Source organism: Loxodonta africana, chromosome 3, assembly GCF_030014295.1.
Source record: "Loxodonta africana isolate mLoxAfr1 chromosome 3, mLoxAfr1.hap2, whole genome shotgun sequence".
Taxonomy (NCBI): domain Eukaryota; kingdom Metazoa; phylum Chordata; class Mammalia; order Proboscidea; family Elephantidae; genus Loxodonta; species Loxodonta africana.
In genome coordinates, this window is record NC_087344.1 from 201,989,455 (window position 1) to 202,012,863 (window position 23,409).

Consider the following 23,409-nt stretch of genomic DNA (forward strand, 5'->3'; position numbering starts at 1 on the left):
AAATAAAATTAACTCTTATTCTTCCAGATCAATAACCTTAACCATTTGGGGAGAACAGGAAACTTCCAAGATCTGATAAAATCTATGGACCCTCTGTCAGAGATAAACATACAGACACACACATGAATGCCTGCATGCATGCAAAATTGGGGGGTGGGGGATTCAAGGGGTTCATGATTATCTTGAAGCCAAGCCCAAGTTAAAAACCTCTATTCCAAAGAGAGTCCCCAGTCATCAACACTGTTGGATTTTCATTCCCTCATTTGACTTTCTCCTCCCCTCTGGCTTCTGAGGGAGTTTTTCAGGAATAACTAATGGAGCTAAGAAGCAGAATATTATCGTGTCCACATCCAAGAAAAGTCTTGCTGCCAACACTGCTATCCTTCCACCCACTTGTCCAGCCTCTCTGCACCACCATGAACCCAATTCAGGTGAAGCATCTCAGAACCTTTCTTCAGACTTGACTTTCTTTCACCTCCACATTCAGGTACTCCCGGCCTTCCACAATGGTCACTGAGTACTGGTTATGCTCCACACGTTAGACTAGTGAATAAAACTAGTTCCAGGCTCTAGTCAGTGAACAAAACAAAGATCCCTGTTCTTGTGGAACTTACATTCAAAAAGGGAAACAAGCATATAGACATAAACAATTATTGCATACACTAAAGCAAAACCCAGTGCTGTCGAGTCGCTTCTGACTCATAGTGACCCTATAGGACAGAGTAGAACTGCCCTATAGAGTTTCCAAGGAGTGCCTGGCAGATTTGAACTGCTGACCCTTTGGTTAGCAGCCACAGCACTTAACCACTATGCCAGAAGGTGATAAATGGCTTGGAAAAAGAAAATTATAGAATTTATGAGAGACGAGGAGTATAGAGGGTAGGTTGCAATATTAAATAGGTGGTCAGCGCAGGCCTCATTGAGAAAAATGGATATTTGAACAAAAATATCAAGGAGGGGTCAGGGAGTCAAACATGTTGCTATCTGGGGGAAAGGCATATTTTATTCATTCATTGTCTTTCTCCCTCTATAACGTAAGTTCTGTGAGGTTAGGGATTCTCTCCCTTTGCTGTTGTTCATCGCTGTATCCTGAGTGCCCATAACACCTAGCACGTGGTAGGTGCTCAATAAATATTAGTTGAATAAATGAGTTAATGAATTAAAATTTACTCTTCAAGCTGACCAAAACTGAGAGTTAGATTCACAATTTAAAATCTTTCCCTAAATACAGTATCTTTAATTAAATGGTAAATTCAAAGCATAAAGAAAAAAGACTGAATTTGAATGGCTTTCACTTTTTAGAAGTGAAAAATAGAAAGGTAACTATACTTGAAAAATGATGATAATCTGAACTCCAACTTTAGAACAATTAAATAAGGAATGGCTTTAAAACAAAAAAAAAAAAAACAGGAGATCCTATACCAAACAAGGTTTTAAAATTAGAAATAACCCTTGAAATGTAGGACTTCTACTAAATACTGGATGCTTGGTCACAGGGCTCTCAGTGAGGTACATCATCTCCCACCATGGGAATTTAATAAGTGAGAGAGACGCTACCAATCAGAAAAGTGTCAGTCACTGCCCTGTAGGACACCCTCACCCTTCCTGCACTCCCCATCACGGACCTGCATAAGCACACCTCTCACTGTGTACTCACGTTCCTACTTTTCAAACTTGGTTTAGCTCACTTGCTATCCCTTGGTGCTGATGGGCCTAAAGATATGGATTGAGTTCCTATAGAAACCAAGAAGCATTGACTCAATTTCCTGGCCACAGGTTACACTTCAGAGTGTGCCCTGTGTGTATTACTACAAAAAAAAAAAGGCAACTCAAAGCACATGCTTCATGCTCAAGAAGGCTGCAAGTGACTGTTGAGGAAGAAGTGACCATCTTATGTACATAATTACAACATCAAACCACAGCCCTAGGCATATATCTCTCAATTAGCTTCTCCTAAAAACAATTTTTTTTTTTTTTTTTTAAACACCATTCAAGTAAAGAATAAATACTATCTGGACAAATGCCATAACCAACTGGATGACCTCAAGTCAGACATATTCTCCCTCCACTCTGTCCCCTGAAATAAACTCAGTCCAGTAAAGGTCAGGAATATGAATCCCCCTGGATTCCATGGCATGTGACTTTGTTGATGGTGGGTCTTACCAGATTACAGGTACTGTGAGCTTTGGAGCCTTCTTCCTTCTCTGATTAACCAGCAATGTCAGGGCAAAGCTGTACTCACTTCACCGTAACAGTTCAACCTCTGCCGTGCTGTACATCATTAAATTTTTAAGGGAGTCCTTTGAGGAAGTCCTTTAATTCTTTGATAATTGAGTGGAGGGGAAGGGGCCAGTGTTGGAGAGCATTTACCTGAGTTGATATTAGCTAGGTTTGGCTACTAATGGCTTTCCTACAATCCTACTGTGTCCATGCTGCCATTTAAAAGAGTGCATTCCATTTGGCCCTTGCTCTTTAACTGTCAACAGGAAAATTGAAAAATAACACATCAAGTATTGCAATTTGTATTATAGTTCTCTACCCAACTCTCACTTCTAGCACTATTGAGCTCAATCTAAACTAAACTCTTAACAACCAGTTGACAAGTAGAAAAATTCATTCTCTGAATCAGTTGGGTCTTTATGATATCAAATACCACTGATTTTACTAGACACAGAGGCAGAGCCACTGGAAAATACTCAGCTTCTTTGGCAGGACCAATTTTAACTTAATTCCCTTCTAAATTAAGTGACCTGGCCTCTCGTGACCCTGCCACCTTTTCTTGCCTAAGGCCATGTAGATATGACAGCCCTAAACCTAAGGAAAGATTCCCACCCATCCATTCACCACCCTCCCACTTCCTATCAAAGAAATTAACACTCCACCACTGCACACAGCAGGCAATGTGTTCATGGGCCACCTCTCAGGGAGCTGAAAGTAAAAGCACCACGATAAAACTCAAAGAGGTCCAATGACTTGCCCAAGCTCACTCAGCCAAGACAGAGGCGACCAGCAGGACTATAGCTCAAGGATTCTGAAAACCTACTGCTCTCTACTAGGTCGCTCTAGCCTCCAGTCTAGGAAAGTAAACATATGAACCCACTATGCAGACAAGGCTATAGAGGGAAAGTTGGGTAAAGCGACTGAGCCACCACGGTCTGGTCAAAAAGGAAGAGAGTACCCACATCCTGAACTACCTTCTTTTGAGAGTTTTCCTGGGAATCACAGAAAGTCAAAGACCTCCAACTGACAGGCATGGGCATGGTATAGCTGCCGAGCACAACTGACGAGTTCCTGGACAGGGAGGCTTGCAGACCTGTGCTACAGCATCGGGTGCGCAGTGCAACACCGTGGACCGCACTGTAACTAGATCCACCTTTCGCATGGATCAAGAACAGGAAGAGGGAGACAGACAAGTGAAGTTCACACTAAGACAACTGGTATCTGAAGAAGAAGGAAGGAGGTTGGAGCCTCATTCTGCTGCCATCCTCAGGACCATGAAGCAGGGTGAGTTTGAGAAACTGTGGGAAGCGACCACGGCCACCTCAAAAGAGACCTTGAGGAATGATGCAAAACAGACCCACCTTCTGGCTTCCGACCTGCGGGGCAATAGCGTAATTCCCGCTAATCCACAGAGAAATGCACAAGAGAATAAAAGGGATGGTTGGGAAAGGGCAAAGCAGGGGCATAACCTGTACCCTAGATGTGTCCCTGATCCTTCTCTAGGCTTCTGCAGCATGAGCTCTCTCTCTCTCCTGGATCTTCAACTTCCTCCCTTTCCTGGCTAACTTACCTTAGCCAGCAAGTAGGCTGAAATCTACCCCATCCTAAAATATCTTCCCTTCACTCTACCTCCATTCCACTATCTTTCTCTCACCTTTCTTTCACCACCCATCTTCTCAAAAGAATCAGCCACATCACTACCACCAATCCTTCAACTTCTGTTTCCTGCACAACCCATTAAAATGCTGTCCTCTCAACTCCAACCCACTAATGAAACCCTCTTGATAAGGTTACTAATGACTAAACGCCAACTCCAAGGGTGCAATGCAGTCTTACTTCTTGGAACTCCCTACTCCTGCCCTGTCTTCCAGAACCCAGCTCTCCTGCCTCTGTGTCTATATTAGTTGCCTAGGATCGTTGTAAAATTTATCACAAATTGGGTGACTTCAAACAACAGAAATTCATTCTCTCACAGTTCTGAAGTCCAAAAGTCCAAAATCAAGGCGTCATCAGGGTTGGTTATATTTCTGGTGTTCCCTGGCTTGTAGGTGCATCACTCCAATCTCTACCTCTGTCTTCACATGACCTTCCCCTCTGTGTGTCTCTTATACGGACACTGGTCATTGCATTTAGGACCCACCCTGTCATGGACTGAATTATGTCCCCCCCAAAAAAATGTGTGTATCAATTTGGCTGGGCCATGATTCCTGGTATTGTGTGATTTTCCTATAGGTTGTAAAGCCTACCTCTATGATGTTAATGAGGGAGGATGTGCAGCAGTTGTGTTAGTGAGGCAGGGCTCAATCTACCAGATTGGATTGTGTTTTGAGGCAATCTCTTGAGCTATAAAAGAGAGAAGCAAGCAGAGAGACAGGGGGGCCTCATACCACCAAGAAAGCAGCACCGGAAGCAGAGTGCATCCTTTGGACCCCGGGGTCCCTGTGCCTGAGAAGCTCCTCAACCAGGGAAAGATTGAGGACAAGGACCTTCCTCCAGAGCCAACAGAGAGAGAAAGCCTTCCCCTGGAGCCGATGACCTGAATTTGGACTTTTAGCCTACTGTACTGTGAGGAAATAAATTTCTCTTTGTTAAAGCCATTCACTTGTGGTATTTCTGTTACAGCAGCCCTACATGACTAAGACACACACTAAGTTCAACATGATCTCATCTTGAGATCTTGAAGTTAATTATATCTGCAAAGACCCTATTTCCAAGTAAGATCACACTTTCACAGGTACCAGGGTTAGGACTTGGCCATATCTTTTGGGGGCCATTATTCAACCCACTAGCACATCATTTCATTATAGACTCTCCCAGGGCTCCTTAAACCTGGTGTTCCCCAGAGCCCTCTCCCTGAGCCTCTTCTCACTCTACATAGTGTTCCCTTAGTTATTCTTCTCACTTTTATATGCTGATGTATCCTAAAGCCTTGTCTCCAGCCAAGTTTCCAGATCTTTTGCAACTGCCTCCCAGACATCCCCACTTGAATGCCTCACCTCTAACTTAACATGTCCACAATTATTCTCATTATCCACTCCTATCTGTCCCAAACCTGCTCAAAAAATTTTTTTAATTCCCTACATCGGTTATTGACAAAACTGGCCACTTGGTCCTTTCCGGCTCATCCTCAAATCTTTCCTTTCTGTTGCTCTTTTTCTCCTTTAAAAGTCATTAAGTTCTCCCCACTAGATGTCAGAAATATTTTCTAGAACACAACTGTCCTCTCCATTCCCACTGTCTCCACCTTAATTCATAACCTTATTACTTCTCATCTACCGTAGTCAACAGGAAAGGAGTCCTGGTTGTGCAATGGTTAAGTACTCGGCTGCTAACCAAAAGGCTGGCAGTTCAAACCCACGCAGTAGCTCCATGGGAGAAAGACCTGGTGATGTGCTCCTGTGAAGATCACAGCCTATAAAACCCTATGTGGCAGATCTACTCTGTCACATGGGGTTGTTATAAGTCAAAATCAATTTGACAACACCTAATGACAACAACAAGTCTATAACAACTGTCTAACTGGTCTCTCTGCCAGTAGTCTCTACCCAGGTTCCTATTCATGCCCGCCCCAGTTTGCACTAGAATTACCTTTCAAAAAAACAGATATGGCCACATCATCCCAGTGCTTAGAAACCCCTGCTGGCTGTCTGTTGACCACAGGATGAAGTCAAAAGTCCTTTGCATGTTATACAAAACTCCTTCCCACCAGATGCCAACTCTTTTGCACTCCACAACCACCCTGCCCTTCATGTACTTGACATTGTGGCCATCCACGTTTCCCTGACTAGTGAGCGCAGAGAGTAACACACTTCCTTCTGAGGGCTCTTTTATACACATTTTTTTTCTTCCACTTGGAAATCTCCCACTTGTTCACCCTTTTCCCACATTTCCATTCATTCTCCAAGAGCCAGTTAACATGTCACTTCCTCTGTGAAGATTTTTCATTAACCCCAAACAAGAGTCACTCGTTAATTTATCCATTCAGCCAACATGGATTTGTCAAACGTCTACTGTATGTCCAGTACTGTACAAGATTCTGGGGATACAGGAGTTAAAACAAATTAATAAAGAGGAACAAGAACAGGAAGAATGCTGCCCTCATGAAGCTTATGATCTGGTGACAGAACCAGAAAATAAACTAGTGAATAAATATATATTCCAAACTGTGATAAGCAGTACGAAGACAACGCACAGTGTATAGTACTACAGAAGGACTCAGACAGTTGGTTCTCTGCCCCTCTGGTCATACTTCTCCTAAACAATTTCACTCTTTTATAAGTACCAGTTTAATTTATGTCTCTGAAGAGTGTCTGCTAGAATGTTAATACATCAGTGCTTTGTTTTATTCATTTTTACATACCTGGAACACTCAAGAATTTCATAAACCTGTCTGATGATTAAATGAATGAAGGAATGGTTTAATTAATGAACAAACTGGTTTATTAAATTCCATTTAATTCTCAATTTGAGAAATCCACATACAACTAGATAAAGTGCATTCCAGTTACTCACGCGTTATCTGGAATCTCTAGTTTCACTGAACACCAGTTTACAAAGATTAAACTCAGGGCATACATTTCATCTCTCTAAAATTGACTGGAAGTAGTTTTCAGAGAAAAAGTACCAGCAGTGGTGGGAGAAGTAGTACATTACAGGAATACTTATTTTCCTAAAAACCAAGATTCCATTATCCTTTTTGATCCAGTCAATCCAAGTAATAAGCAATAGGGGTGTCAGCAGTTCTGGAACCAGCCTCACATGGGGGCACATGGGCTGTTTCCTAGCTGAGGCTAGCACTTGTTTGAAAACACAACACAGCTCAGAAGAACGCTTGGAAAGAGACCATCCGAGGAATGGATGGACAGCTGCTGGTGAGTCCCAATGGAAGCCATGTCTGGAAGGCTCTAGATCGGGTATTTCACAGTTCTGCTGCCAAATGTGCAGACTGGCTCCCAAAACAAAAGTCAGTGAGAGCAAAATCTGGGAGCTGGAGAGAAGGAAAATGGATGCTATCTGCCTTTTTGTTGTTCTTCCAGTGGGAAAATCAGCTATGCTAACGGGATGATGGGGACCAATATCAATGGGCTGGGATTGGATGGCTTTGTGCTTGTGTAGAAGTTTGACAAACAGAAGTGATGGGCGTCCACTGGCGTCTTTCATACACACATAAACACTCAGGCGATCCCAAATCCCAAAGACTTCCTTTAAAACCACAGAGCACCACAAACAGCTGACTGTCGGAAGGCTGCCTGGAAGCTCAAGCATCTAGCAGGTGGGGACTTGTTTTCCAAAAGCTGATTCAATGGGACAACTGAGAACTGCGACCTCACTGGGGTATGAACACCAGAATTCAAGCAGCAGGTGGTGTGATTTAGTGGAAAGGCCACTGGGCCAGGAGTCAGTGGCCAGGGATCACACCCCAGTCTCTCTCTTTACAAGCAGCATGACCTTGGCCAAGTTCTTGACCTCTTTGAGCCTCAGTTTCCTCAGCTACAAAATGGGGAAGGGGAGCTCTCTTTGCCTAACTTAAAATTGTTGCAAGGCCCAATAGAGATAGAATATGTGAAAGCTCTTTGAAAATTGAAAAGGATACATTTTTTTCAACAAACCCTTTTACAACATTTTCTCTGGGCCAAGCATTGATCTGCATACTTTACAAACATTAACCCAAAATGACCCTGTGGGTTAGTACTATTACTATCCCCATATCAAAGAAGAGGGGCCCTGGTGGTGTAGTGGTTGAGAGCTCAACTGCTTACCAAAAGATCACCAGTTCAAATCCATCGGCCACTCCTTAGAAAGCCTATGGGGCAGTTCTACTCTGTCCTATAGGATCGTTATGAGTCAGATCGACTCGATGGCAGTGGGCTTGGTTAAAGAAGAGAAAGAGGAGAGAAAACACAAGGCCCCGTCCATGGTTACACAGCTAGTAGGCAGCAGAGCAAGGATTTGAACCCAGGCACTCCAGCTTCTGAATCAATGCTTTTAACCACTATCCTATGTTGGATTATCATATACAGTTCCTAATACTCAGCTGCTAACCGGAAGGTCTACAGCTCGAACCCACCAGTGGCTGTGCAGGAGAAAAGACCTAGCAATCTGCTCCCATAAAAATTACAACCTAGGAAACCCTATAGTGCAGTCCTACTCTGTTCTATAGGGTTGCTATAGAGTCGCCATAAGTCAGAATCGACTGAACGGCATAAACAAGAGTATGTATATAAGCTTTTACTGATATTTAAAAAAAAAATGACAATAATAATACCCAACCCTGTATAGTACTCTACATTTTACCAAAAGGCTTTTCCAAGCTCATTATCTTCTTTAATTTTCACAACAACCCTATGAGCCCATTATTATTATTTTCCTTTGTACAGATGAAGAAATTGTGGCTTGGACATCTCTTGAAGTTGGACATTTGTTTCAAATTATGCTTCCAGAAATGGAAAGAGATATGCACTGTTCAGATATTCATGCCCACTTGTCCAACACCTTTCCATCAATGGACATGGACTTCTGACATGAAAGAACCCAATCAACAGCAAAGTGCAAAGAAAACAAAACCCAGAAGAAAAAGAATAGGTGTGTGATCAGGGCCAGTTTTACACACAAATTGGGAAGCCCCCTACAAAGTATTATTAGCATTCTGCCCAAAATTCTAGGGCCAAAAATTCTATCGTAAGATAGTCATTCTGCACAAGGAAAATATGAGCCCAAGAGAAAGAAAAGGCCACATAAAACAGAGACTCCATCAGCCTGAGACCAGAAGAACTAGATGGTGCCCGGCTACCACCAATGACTGTCCTGACAAGGAACATAAGAGAGAATCCCTGATGGGGCAGGAGAAAAGTGGGATGCTAAACTCAAATTCTAGCAAAAAGACCAGACTTAATGGTCTGACTGAGACTGGAGGGACCCCAGAGGTCATGGCCCCCGGATTCTCTGTTAGCCCAAAACTAAAACCATTCCTGAAGCCAACTCTTCAGACAAAGATTAGACTGGACTATAAGACATGAAATGACATTGGTGAGGAGTGTGTTTCTTAGCTCAAGTAGACACATGAGGCTATGTGGGCAGCTCCTGTACGGAGGGGAGATGAGAAGGCAGAGGGGGACAGGAACTGATTGAATGGATACAAGAAACACAGGGTAGAGAGTAGGAGTCTGCTGTCACATTGTAGGGAGAGCAACTAGGGTCACATAACAATGTGTGTGTAAGTTTTTATATGAGAAACTGACTTGTATTGTACACTTTCACTTAAAGCAAAATAAAAAACAAAAGATAGTCATTTCTTTGACAGGACACCCTTCCAGTTAAAAAGTATCTTTGAAAGAATAGAACACTGCCATGTATACCCCTGTGTGACTTCTTTCGCTAGTAAGTGCAAGTAACTTGAACTATGAAAGGTGGGAAGATGAGTTCAGAGCATAAGACAAGCAAGAAGGCAAGGCTAAGCTGAGACCCTGACAATGAGCTAGAAAACCAGTGCTGTGGTTGAATCCAGGGATTCAAGGTGCAGAGAGCCCCATGGAAAGAAAGGTATAGGGGCCTGGAGAAACTGAAGCCTGAGATGCAGGGAGGTGTCTGCTGGGATGGTCTTCCCCTCTGGATTTCCAAAGCCCACCTCACGGCACTGCCAGCTGGCTTTCTAGCTGGCTTTCGTCTCTGAAGAGCTGTGCCCGCATCCCTGGGCCTCTAGATGAAAACGGTGGCTGTCACTCCCCCAGAGCACAGGCACAATAGGAATCCCTGCCACACTGTGAGGAGGGGCACGAGAAAAAGGGGTGAGGGGAGCCAGCAGCAGGGGAGGAAACTCTCGGATGGTTATGCTAAAAAGGATTTGTTCCACTGTCAAAACCAGAAAGCTCTCCCCAAGATTCAGCTTTAGGGAAAGAAGCCTGAAATGACAGGGAGGAAGCGGGATGCTATGATGGAGGTGCTTTGGAAAGGAGGCTGAAATAAAGGGGAAAGGCAGTCGTGGCCAGCCCTCCTCTGGCCTGCGATGGGCCAGGAATGCCTGAGGCATGCACAGAAACTGGGCTCCACTGCTTCTGCCAGAGTCCTGAGGTGGCACAAATGGTTATGCACTCAACTACTAGCTGAAAAGTTGGCAGTTTGAACCCACCCAGAGGTGCCTCAGAAGATAGGCCTGGCGATCTGCTTCCAAAAGGTCACAGCTTTGAAAACCCTATGAAGCACAGTTCTACTCTCTGCACGTGCATCTGCTATGAGTCGGAACTGACTCGATGGCAACTAACAACGACTGTTTCTGCCGGGTGCCAGACACAAGGGCTCCCAAAGCCACCCTTATTCCCCAGGCAAAGACAGCTCTTTAAATCCAAGCCATCAGAACAACTGCTCATCCCTGGTCCTCCCCAGTGAGTGACTAGGACAGGACCCAATGACTGCCAAGCTCCTGAAATCTGCGAAAGTCACACCTTCTCCTCCCAACGGCCCACTCCCTTTTCTGGGCTCCATCTCAGGGAGCGACCTCAACCTCTTTTCCAAGCCTGGAGCTGGAAGCCCCGGCCAAGCTGGCATCAGCTCCCACTCAGACTCAGCCTGTCAGGGTGCTCAAACAAAGACAGGTTCAGGCTCTCCTGCAGAGATGGAGGGGACGTTCCTGTGCCCGGAGAGAGCTGGTTTGAATCTACTGTGCAGTGAATGACAACAATGTTAAGAATGGAAATATGGTTTCGGGGGACAGTCCCCAGGAGCCCAACATTTTGGTATTTAAGGGAACTTTAATGAGCTTAAGAAGTTAATCTGGAGTTCAGGAGGGGTGTTTTGTTATGTTTTATTTTGAAAAATCCTTAAAAGGCTCCTGAGGCTGGGACAGGGAGGAGGCAAACAAGTTGTGAGTCAGGGAGAGGATGGGCCTAACTGCAGGGGTGGATGGCCTTCGGGGAGGAGAGCACTCCAGAGATCTTTCCATCGTAGCAGCAGAATCTGGTGCTCCAGGAGATAAAGGGTGGCCTTCCCAGATTGGTGCAGCAGCAGAAAGTTGAGAGTGATGGATTTACATCCTATCAGAAATGTTCACCAGGCTTCTTGCCAATGACTTCTTCTGTCTTACTGGTGACAGTATCAGGCTCAAGAGCTTCTCTGGCCCTCCAAAAGGCACCCAACTCTAGTGGCAGGACATAACCCAGCATCCACTAAGGTGCCAGATACACTCAGAAGTATATTCCCAAAACCCATTGCCATCAAGATGATTCCGACACATAGCAACCCTATAGGACAGAGTTGAACTGCCCCATAGGGTTTCCAAGGAGTGGCTGGTGGATGTGAACTGCCAACTTTTGGTTAGCAGCTGTAGCTTACTGTAGCTCTTAACCACTGAGCCACTAGGGCTCCAGGAGACCCTAAAGGTTCATCAGTAAGAGTCATGAGTATAGGATCATGCAAACCTGAGAGTGACATCCCTCACCTACCGAGCTGAACGTTCCTCCCCTGCTCAGTAACTGGCTGGCCACGTGGCAGGGCTCTTTCTGTGCATCTAAGGTAGAATGTTCACCTTCAATGCGGGAGACCCAGGTTTGATTCCTGGCTGATGCACCTCATACACACCCACCACCCACCTCTCAGTGGAGGTTTGCATGTTGCTACGATGCTGAACAGGTTGCAGTGCAGCTTCCAGCCTAAGGTGGGCTAGGAAGAAAGGCCTGGCAATCTACTTCTGAAAAGCGGTCAATGAAAACCCTACAGGCCACAATGGTTCAGTCTGCAACTGATCATGGGGATGGTGCAGGACTGGACAGCATTTCGTCACACTGTGCATGGGGTCACCATGACTCAGGGGCCAACTTCATGGCAGCAGACAACGACAACAAAAAGGCTACTTAGGTTGCTCCAGGTAAGAGAATCAAAAGAGAACTAACAGTCAACAAGGATGGCCTGGGGAAAAAAATGAAGTAGTTGATGTGAAGGAGTTTATGTAATATCTGATTTTTCACGAGACTCTAATTAATAGAATGCCACAGGGCATAGAGGAGCCCGGGGGGAGGCAGAACGGGACAGCCCGGGGGGAGGCAGAACGGGACAGCCCAGACGCGAAGCCTAGATATGGCATGTCATCCATTCTTGGCCAGGCTGGCTGCTAAAGATATTTTTTATATGAACTGAGTTTATTTGGGCCTGTCAGACAAGGTAGGCCAACCTACAGTAGCCAGATATCAATCAGGGCTTGACCATTACATGATAACAATGGAAAAAAACAAACAAACAAACAAACCTAACTGTGTGGAGAGACACTGAAGCCTAGAGAACTAGAAAAGCCAGACATATTTGCTGTTATCCAAAAATAGGATCCCCAAACTGGAATGTTGGAATCCAGGCTGGAAGAGCCCAAACTATTTCATGTGACTTCAGTTAAAGGGCTAGGAAACGGTGCAGTCCGTTTTGTATTTTTAGTTGTTATGGCATTACGGAGCACTAACGGGGAAGCTGGTGATGGCTTCATTAAATTCTAGCTAAGCCAAGCGTGGCGGCCAGGTGACAAGCTCTAAAGATGATTTGGTTGCCCTGGTTCACCACTGAACAGAACAGCACAGAGACAGGTTTTCAAAATCCTTTTTTAAATACCCCAATGGAGTATCTGTGATCGCCCAAGTATACCCACAGGGTAGGGCCACAGTTTCGTCCCTCACATAATGCCTTCACTGGTACGTCAGTGTTTCTGCTGCATTCCAACTGCCTCTGCCATCTAATGCCAGAAGAAACTTAATCCCTATCCTAAGTCTCATTTTATTTATTTTCAGCAGTGTGAAAACAAACATGTAGCAAGATTACAGTGTTTACACCCCTTTTTAGCCGTCACGGCTCTAATCCTCCTGCTAATTAATGCCAAGGCCGTATCAATTTTATTAATTTCACCTCAGTTAAAAATATAGAGAGATAATTGTGTTTTACAAAAATAACAATTTGACATTTGGGAGGTGTTCACTCCATCTCGGCAAGATGGTCGGCTGGCTCTCATTTAACATATGACAAAGAAACACAAAGCTGCGGTGGGCACCAGGCAATGGTAACATACCTGATTCTAATTGCGATAAATGGGATAAAATGTCCCACATCCTGCTAGTCAACAAGACAAGGAGAAAATGTAAACCCTAAGGAGCGCCAAGCCAGATTCTCTCTAGAACCAGAAAAAAAGCTCACTCTAAGGAGCACAGGAAGGGACGGGCTTCCTTTCTCCAGCCTCGCTGATATTTTTTTCCCAAAACATTTTCTTCACTTTGCTCCTAAAAATCACCAGTCCTCCTGAACTCAGTTGGAAAGGGCTATTGGCCACTACACTGTTCTATATGTCGCTAAGGAACTTTCAGAAAATGCACAGGGTGTTGGAAATAGGGCAGGCCTCTTCCTTGTGGACCTTTCTGCTTCTGTACAGATGGGAAGGGCACCCACGACCCGGCCCGGTGCCAGTCCGTTACCTCACCCAGCAAGTGGCTCAGCTAAGAATTCCCTTCTTTAAAAGCGCATTTAAAAATTCATATAAGACGTTTAAAAAAAGAAAAAGACGAAAGTAGAGCTAAGATTTCAAACAACAGCGCAGAAATTATTTTAAATATCTCTACTGTGGACCCAATTTGTACTTTATCTTCCCAGAATTTATTTCCCACCATTGTACAGCTGTACTTAATAATCAAGTGAGCATGGTTCAGTCTTGGTTATTCTGAACTTGATATAACTCAACAATGACATGCCGTAATATGTATTTACTCTAAAAATCGTTAATAAATTTCTGTTAATATAATGAGTATCTTAAACGCTTGTCTATTTTCTCACTTCTACACGCTCTGACCCAAATAATTTCTTTGACCATAAAAAAACAATTAGCTGATAAGTTAATAAATGAAACTGTTCTCATTAGAGAGCTAGTCCCCACTGAATATAGACAAAACCAGATTTAAAAAGCAACAATGAAGAGTCTGCCCCAAAATTAGCAACAGTATTTTGATTAATACAATAGTTACACAAAAGAAAAAGGAAACTAAAAAGCAAGACAAACAAGTAACTAACAGAAAATCTCTGATATCTGAGTAAAGACATCGACTTCCTAGCCAGGTGGATGACAAGTCTCGGGAGTCCACAGTACTTAAATGCAGAAATCATTTTTTAATGTGCTCCATAAATATAAAGATTCAAAGAATCCCACAAGCCTGCCCGAAAAAGCAATGTTCCTATCTAATTCCCAGAACATCATTAATACTTACTCCTGCAAATTTTATTTCAAAATTTTAAGTGTAAGGTTCCAAGAAAGCCCTACCTCAGGACCAATATATATAAAACCAGAAAACACGTCTGAGCAAGGAATGTCTCCAATCACCCTCTTAAAAAAGAGAGAGAGGAGTCTTTCTGCACAAACATAGCCACGGCCCAACCACTGTGCTTGCTCCGAGCTAAGCCTCCCGCACTTTAAGGCAGACATCCGTTTATTACCTAGCTGTGTTTGATTTTTATATTCCTTAAATTTTATTGTGCCAGGAGCGGGGCTAACCAAAGATAAAGGAAAAAAAAACCTAACAATCGCCACCGTGATTTCATCTGTGAGCTCCTTTTATGAGCACCTGCCTGCCCAATTCTGATCTCCAAGTAATGTCAGCATAATTAAAGCAAACAAGCCCTCCTCCCTACATACACATCCTACGCCACCCTGATAAAATGCAGAATTAGTTCATTACTGATCCTAATAGAGACCATTACCTCAGCCACTTCCACTGTGCGACTGCTAACCAGCAGGTAGAAAGGAAGACACAGAGAAACGTTCGTGTGTAATACACCCTTTCCCCCATTTCAATCCCCTTCTTCTGAAAACTGGTCTGATCCAAAAGACAGGGGAAAGGGGAGAAAACATGTGCCAGTCCTCTGAGGAGAGGCTTCCCAAGGCCTGTGATTTGCTGACGTGTGGAGAGTTACAGCCTCGATGACAGCAATACTATCCCACACGGCTCCTAGGACGTCCAGAACAATCTAAAGGATAATGATAAACTTCACATGTGATGGAACAGGGCCCTGCCTGACACACCGAGCTGCCAGGCACATGAAAGAAACAATATAAACTTGATTTAAATGTGGGATCCCTTCCAGAAGGCTTAATTATCTATTGTATTGCCACATTCCCATTATTCAGCAACCTCTTCTGTCTCTCAGACTTATGTCTAACTACAGGATTTGTCTGGAACAAATTCAGGGAAAACTCCAAAGTAACCAGATCACAGAGGACTCAGTGAAATAGGGAACTACAATTATATAAACAGAAGTCCTCATGGGCTGGAAAAATGTTTTGATTGTCTGCTAACTTTCAGGAACGTTGAAATCCAGCTTTTAAGTACCCACACCTAGAGTCTCTGAATGGGTTTTATCTGACATAGTTCAGCTTCATCAGTTTTGTAAATATTATCATCCCACCTAACTACGTAGTTAATTTTCTTTGATAACATTTCATGGACAGTGAAGGTCACCTCCAGTTCTTAATTTCTGGAATATTCATAAAACAGTTTTCTACATTCCAGCCTTAAATGCTTACTTGTTCTGGGTGATCAGAAGATAAGGTATTCCCAAGGCTGTCACAGTGTAGGAGACGAACCTTGAATAAAACATCCCACAAGTCTTCAAATGAATGGCTGTGTGTTCATGATACCACTGTCAATTCAATTTTTCCAAAAATCAGACAAAGTTGGTGTTGGACATCATGAAGCTGTACCAACTACACTGAAACCTGTGAAAGCCAGAACTCAGTGGGACTGCCTCATTTTTCCGGGTCTCGAACATTTTCCTCCTTTGACAGGGTGCAGTCTTACCATTTTTCTATCTCTCGTTTTTCGTTTTAGTGGAAAATATTTGTGTTTTCCTTCTCTGACAGGTTTCCGTCTTAGACAGGTTCCAGCTTCCGCAGGTTTTACTGTAGTTGAGAGACTGGAATTTTCACTTTTTAATGGGCTGCCTGACACCTTGGATAAGCAGCTACTAATTCAAATGCAAAACTGCCTGTCAGCCAGAAATGCATACCCAAAGGGCTAAAATAAATAGATAAACCCTCTTGGCCGATTTTATGTTTGCCACCTTTACAGAAAATTGCACATTAGCTATAGATCCTTTCATTTAAATGTGCAGAAATATCGTTGGAATTTCGTCAATTTTGGAAATGAGGGCACTGCCCAAATTTCATTTTTTATTAATTGCTCTATAATTTTTCATCATCATTGTCGTACCACTTCACTTCAGTCTCATTTTCCTCTCCATTTACCTTGTCTGGGTCTCAAATTTTAAAGAAAAGATCCACAAAAACACATTTGTTAAAGAAAAAAGTATCCTGTCATATTATCTGCCCACACCTTGCTCCCTGTATTGGTTTTACTATTATGGTCTAAAATTGAGTCGTGTCCCTCTGGCGGGATAAAGATCCGGTCCTTCTGGAGAGCTTCTGTGTAATCCCCACCCTGCTCTCCAAGTAGAGGAGGCTTTTGAAAAAGACTTGATGGTTAGGCTAACACAAATGGGAAAGATGCTAGGCTATAAGCCTCCTGCAGGCAAGCTTGGAGTGTTTTTCTCATCTCCTAGCCCAGTGCTCATAAAAAGCTTGTTGTGATTAAAGGACTGTCCTGAGCCAAATTACAAACAAACAACAACAAAGCCTCTCCTTTCTCTCTTACAGCCTTTTCCATGTACACTAATACCATTAAAAATATCAAATATATTAAAGCCCTGTTTTGTTGGAAGAAGGATGGGATGGGGTAGAGGATAGGAGAGAGAAAAAAAGGAATAAAATTAATCTAAAAAAGAATTGAGGGGCTGAGCACAGACTAGTGCTGATAGTGTGCCATGAACTAGAGTCCAATTAACTTAATTCTGGACATTCACGCTTCCAGAATATACATAAAGATTGAAATTTAAACCTTCGTAAGTGCAACACCTTTCTGACCACTGTAGCTCACAGTTCTCTAGAAAACGTTCTGGCCAACAGCTGGCAAGCTGATCCTTGTAACTTTCCCTTTGCAGAAATAGCTTTGTGAGGGCAGAACTGCCCCTCATGGGCTAATAAACCCAAACTTGGAAGAACCTGGAGGGCTGCAATGGAAGGGACATTGTTAGGTTAAGTACTTTTACAACAATTGTTTCTTTTCCTCTTGACACAGCCTGACTTCCTTAAAGAAGATCTGACTGGCCGGACAGCTGTGTTGACCCTTAAGCCTTCTTTGATTTCTGATTTTTTTTTTTTTTTAACAAACAGAATAGAGATTCACAACCCAAATCCTTCCCTAAGCTCCAGTGTTTTGAATTTTCTAGTGTTCTGCCTGAAAGATGTGGACATTTCAGTAATCTATAAACAGAAAGCAGGCATAGCTTCTTTCAAAAATGTCAGTAACAGTTTTCCCTCTGTGAAAGGATCACGCAGAGTTTTCACTTCTTTATATACTTTTGTATTGCCAAGCCATCCAAAATTCAGCACGTATTATTTTTTTCGTTCTGAAAAATGTAAAGCTATTATCTTTTCAAAATAACGACAACAAAAGTACCCAGTACTCTTTCTACATGGGGGAAATATTCAACCATTCTACGGAAAAGGAGCACAGAGTAACAATTTTGTGTGTGTGTGGTCACTAGGTCTAATCGTTTCGTCAGTTTGGGGAAACCTCACAGCTCAGGCAACATGGAAAAAATGGTATTTTTGTTCTTTCTCAATGCTTTTTGTTAGATGGAGACTTTTTCCCGCACGCCCCCCCCCCCCGTTTATGGCACTTTTTAATAATATGTAAAGAGCTGCTTCTCAAGCACACTAACCCTCCCTTGATTATCCTTACATAGCGCCATCCCTTTTATTCACCAATGACAAATGCAAAACTTCTCTGCGCCTGCACCCGCGCACACAGTCACAGATACCAGTCTTGGAAGTCAAAAGCAGAAACCTTCCCTTCTGCCACTTTTCTCTCCTTCAGTATCCTCCACAGCCCTGCAAAGCCCACGTCTACTAGCCGTTTCCACAAGGAAAAGTAGTTCCCTCTCCTTATTTCCTGAGCGCCTCAGGGCTTGCCTGGTGAGAGCTAGGAAACCCCTGCAACTCCTAGCCTCATCCAGGCTTTATGCATTACAGAAAATTAGATTCGAAAATGGTCTACCTTCTGAAATGGTTGCCAAACCTGCCTCCCAATTCTCCAAACACACTCCGTCGACAGGAGGGAACTGAATCTGCTGCAGGACGGAATTGCAGACTCACCCAGGGACTGGGAGAAGGCGTAGGATGGAGCAGGGGGCTTCAGCTCAGGCCCCAACTTCTGGCCTAACAGACCCTGTGCGCCGGGGCTTTGGAACAACGAGGGGTGAGGGAGGCAGACCAGCTTTGCAGTGAGAGGAAGGGCAAAAATGGCGTGCAGAAGCTCGGAGGGAGGATCAGCGGCGCGGTTTCCCAGCGGATTCCGTCAGAACCCCAGCTGACAAACACGAGCGCGAAACCCGCGCAGGGGACCGAAGCCATGGGATCAATAAAGCCTCGCCGCCCCGCACACGCGCGAGAAGACACGGGCCACTAGCAACCCACGGGGCGCTCCAGGGAAGAGAGAACGAAGTTTGATGGGATCAGAGTCCCACAGAAGAGTGGCTTCTAGAAATGACCTGAGTCGGGGAAAGGACCCGGGAGGGCTGAAAACAAGGCGGTGGACCATGGAGGGCAGCACTAGCGCGCTTCTGCGGGGCCCGGGCAGTGGACGCGCACAGCAGCGCGGATTTCTGCGGCCCTTCGGACAAAGAGAAGAGGGTGAGAGAGCGTTCTGCTTCTCTGGGAGGGGGTGGGTTCCTCTTGCGCCTTCCAACAGCAGAGGTGGGTAACGAGGTACCAAGAAAGTCGCCGCCGCACTCTGATGCCAGTGCGTGAGATCACGCTCGGGAGGCGCGGGCCACTTACTTCTCGTAGTCATACTTGCAGTAGAGCTTCTTGTCCCGGTAGAAGCAGGTGGTCTCCAGGGGCTCTTTGCAGGAGGCGCATAGCACACACTGCTCATGCCAGAAGCTGTCGTTGAGCCGCAGCAGAAACCTGTCCGAGATGACCCGCTGACAGCCCTCGCAGACAGACTTGGGGCTCACCGCTCTACCTGTAGCCGCAACACATGAGTGAGTGAGCGAGTGAGTGAGTGAGCCGGCCCTGCCGGAATCCCCGCCAGACCCGGCCGCGATCCCTCCACACCTATGAACCGCCCCCACCCCACCCCGCGCTGCCCCCTAGAGAGTCCCCCGTTAAACGACCAAACCAAGACTCGGAGAATAGAGAAAAATCAAACCAAGTGACGCTTCCAATAAACGGGGATTTTGTGGGACAGGTTTAAGGCCCAGCAGGGAGGGAGCGGAAATCAGTAAATGGCCTTTAATTATCAGGTAAGTGCGCAAACGTGCGCGCGTCCGGTAAAATTACACTACAGATAAATTTGCGTTCCCAGGTTTATCACACTGTAATTAATCATTAAATCACTCACCATGCTTGTATCTATTGACCATTTTTAAAACTGCGAGTGAATAAAAAGTCTTCTTGCTTCTTTTGTTAAAATGTAATTTTGTTCTGTTTTTTAAGGGTAACTTGGATTTTTTTTCTTTCTAAAAATTCCTATGCATATGAAAACATGGTAACCGTCTCTTCCAAGGCAAACCCAGTGTTGTTCAAACCAATGAACTCCAAACTGCTGTGTCTTGGCTGGGGTGCAAATTGCAAATAACTTTTTTTTTTCATAATTAAGAGATGTCAAGATAAGTAGAAAGGAAAAAAAAGTACGTGAAAGAAGCAGGGCGCAGAGACCGCACGGAGAGTCCCGGCCAGAATTCCAGCATCGGGCGCGCTCTGTAGCCAGGCATGGGAACGAAAACGATCCCAAGCCGACCCAGCGCAGAGTCCGCTTTCTTACTCCTTGGATTTTTGTCTGTTACGTTCCTTTGTTTTTTTATTTTGGGGGGGGGGGGTTGTTGTTCTGTTTTCTCTCTCTCTTTTGGAGAGGTGCCTTCTCCGCCTCTGTAGGCACGTTTTACAGCTATTTAAGGAAGATCTTGTCCGGCCTAACAACACTCTTGAGCGCGGTTTCCCAAAACGTCCCGATCCCTCCCCATTTCTTCGCCACGCTCTTCTCTATCTCAGGTCAGGCTTAAGAGCCAGTTTTGAGGCTTTGGGGTACGGGCAGGAGTGTGGCTAGGGAAAGCGTGATAGACCTCAGTTTTAAAATTCCCTTTCCCTTCTGCCCGGTCTCGGCGTCCCGGGACACGACCCAGGCGTTGGGAGAGGACGTGGGGCGGACGGAGCACACGGGGAGGACCGAGCACACAGGGCGCACGCAAGCTGTATGCACGAAATAGCTTGCGCTCGGCGCCGGGACTGCGCCTGCTGTGGCCCCAGCGCCCTTCCGAGGCGGAACAGAGAAGGGACATTCCAGAAAGGGGGGCTGAAAGAGTGGAGCGCAGTGCGCGTCCTTTCGTTTCATCTGGGGTAAAGGGTGGGAGATTCCTTTCCGGATATAGTTTCTCCAGCCTGACGGTCTCATCCTCCGCTTTCACCCCGCTCTAGCGGTTTAAAGTGAGGGAAAGAGGAAAGAGGTTTAAGTGACAAAACGAAAATCCCTCCCTCTAAAAAAATAAAAATGAAACACCCGTTCCCCAGACTTGCAAGCACCGAAGGGGGGGCGGGGAACTCGCGGCAAGAATCCTTGGCCCCAGCTCTGGAGACCCTCGTGTTGCCTCTCTGCCGGGGCCTTTGGCTTTTCGCTCCTCCACGGTCGCTGAAATCCTCCAAGGTGGCTGAGAAGGGGTTGGGGGACGGGGGGAACGCGCCGGACCCGGGATCCGGCTCCAGTTAATTAAAACCGAAGCGAGGGCCCCGCCGCGGGGGCTAATCCCGGCGCTGCGCTGCCCACCGGCCCGGAAAAGCCTATCGGCCGTGCCCGGAGCTGAAATTGGGGCTAGAGTTGGTGGGGGCGAGAAACTGCCTCGAACTTGGGCGCTCCAGGCTTCGGGTCTCGGATTCCCGCCCTTGGGAGGCCGAGAAGAGGGCGGCATTTAAGAGATGTCGATCAGCTCTGTGATTAAAAACCCAGTCTTGGGTATTTTTAATCACTTGCCACTCAGACGCCTGCAAACAAGCTCGCCAGCTCCTCGCGGCCTTGGGGAATTCGGTGCCCGAGGCGTGAGGCCGGAGGCGGCTTGTTGGTTTGAGGTAGAGAAGCTAACCCACAGGGACTGACAGACAAAGACTGGGCTCAGCTGAGGGCACGAAGCGAAAAGCTAGCTCCCCACCGCTGACGGAGTCCCAGCGAGCGGGGCTCCTGGGCCCAAGGCCTGGCAGAAAGAGGGTGCGACCCGGGCGCATGGCCTGAACGCTCACCCAACAGCGAGGAGAAGGAGGCCGAGGTCTCGATGGCGCTTTGGAAGTTCTCCTCCATCTTCAAGCCGTCCAACATGGTCGGGCCAGGCCAGGTGGACCTGCAGAAAAGAGGAAACTACGCGTCTGGCGTCGGTGCCCGCTGGGACGCAGAGCCCGAACCCTCCTCACTCCTGGGAAAAGACAAAGGGAGTGTCCAGGACGACCAGAATGAGCCAGAAGAGTAGAGTCCAGCCAAGAGAAATGTGGAGTGGGGGAGAGAGACGAGTCACAGAGAAGTGCTCCGACTGATCTGATTTCACTCGAAGTCAGCGCGTTCTGTACTTAGGCCTCCGCCCCCCAACTGCGTGTCTCCTTCCCCAGCCCCCCCTCCCTGCCCCCAGGCCCCAGGTTTCCCATTCCGAGTCCGACTCCGCCCCAACCTACACTGATGTGGGCCCTAGGGACGCCTCTGCCGGAACACAGCTACCAGGGTTTGAAGGGGGTAAAAGGAGTAAGTGCTCTTCCTCGAGGGGCCGGCCCAGGCAAGCGGGACCACGGGGTCTGCAGCCCGCTCCCTGGCCGCCCCCGCGAAGGTCCTCACCTGCCCGGGCCGGGCAGGGGCAGGGTAGGCGGCCCAAACTGCGTCCCGCCTGCTCCCGGACTCCGAGCGTGCGCTCTGCTGGGGGGAGCGCGGGGAGGTCCGCCAGCCAGTCGGCCGGTGTCGGGAACGTCTGCAGAAGCAAAGGAGTCGCCTCGGGGAGGAGCCGCGGCTGGCCCCAGCTCACTCTTGGAGGCATTTCAAATCAACTTTCAGAAACACGCCCGACCGAGCCGGATCCTAGGGAACGAGCAGCCTTCCTTACCTGATGGGCGAGCTCGCTTCCCGTGGCAGGAGCGGAATGAAGTTCCTCAGCTCCGGGGAAAGCTTCGGCCGAGGAGGCGTCAGCCCGCGAGGCTGCAGCCGGAGCAGCCGCCCCCGGCTCCGGCGCGCCCGGGAGGGAACCCGAATGAGCGCCGTCCCTTGGCTCCGCTCCTCTGCGCGCCCGGGCCGGGACGTGGCCGCGGGCGCCCAGCCTTCTCGGGACGTCCTGCCTGCCCGCGTCGCTTCTCAGGGAAGGAGGATGCCGGAAGCCTCTCTGAGGCTAGGAGGGAAGGCAGGGGCCCGGAGTCCTGGGTGCGAGTCGGGCCCTGCTTCACTCGGGCGGATCCGGCCGCTTCTGACCGGGGTTGCGCCGCTGCGTGCGCGGCAGAGGGAAGGGGGTGGGGTGCGCAGGGCGGGGGGCTGGGAGCGCGTCCCGTGGCAGGGCCGCGGCACTCCCTCTCCGAGCTGAGCTGCACTGCGCGGCCCACCTCGCTGCCGCCGCCGCCGCCGCCACGGTGCGCCCCTCGGTCGCTGAGCTCCCCGGAGCACGCAAAGTTTCCTCCCCTCCACATGTAACTGCTAACCCGCCGCGGGCTGGCCCAGTCGCCGTCCTCGGCTCCGCGCTCCCGCTGGGCCCCGGTCGAGGTCTCTGCGCCACCTGGACCGCGGCGCCAGCAAGCTCCTTGTCTGGCTGCTCTCCAACCACCGCAAGTGATGAAAGCACGGGAATCTTCACCCGGGCCGCGCCAAGAAACCGCTTGCCCGGAGTAGATGGCGGGCCCAGCAGCTCGCAGCTCCTCAAACCCTTTCTCCATCACCTGGGGCTCCCGCAAGTTCCCAGCTTCCCGCCTTTTATTTCGAAACCGCGTTTTAGATAGTTCACCAATAGACTGTGCAGATGCCATGGGACCCATGGCCAAGGCTTAAAACCAGGCTCCTGGCAGAGATCAGATGGAATCTGACCTCCTGATGAGGAGACCACAATGGCACTGAA

At 47.0% G+C, this 23,409-nt stretch overlaps 1 protein-coding gene across 1 annotated transcript in view; it reads right to left on the bottom strand.

Annotated features, from left to right (window-relative positions):
* LMX1A (LIM homeobox transcription factor 1 alpha) overlaps positions 1-21,650 on the bottom strand; it is a 246,492-nt gene extending 224,842 nt beyond the window's left edge. Inside the window, exons 1-2 of the mRNA XM_003415212.3 lie at positions 21,575-21,650; positions 19,124-19,310 (exon numbers count right to left, since the gene is read on the bottom strand). Coding sequence (XP_003415260.1) covers positions 19,124-19,310; positions 21,575-21,650 — 263 coding nt within the window. The remainder of the gene's footprint in view (positions 1-19,123; positions 19,311-21,574) is intronic.
* Positions 21,651-23,409: the final 1,759 nt, after the last annotated feature.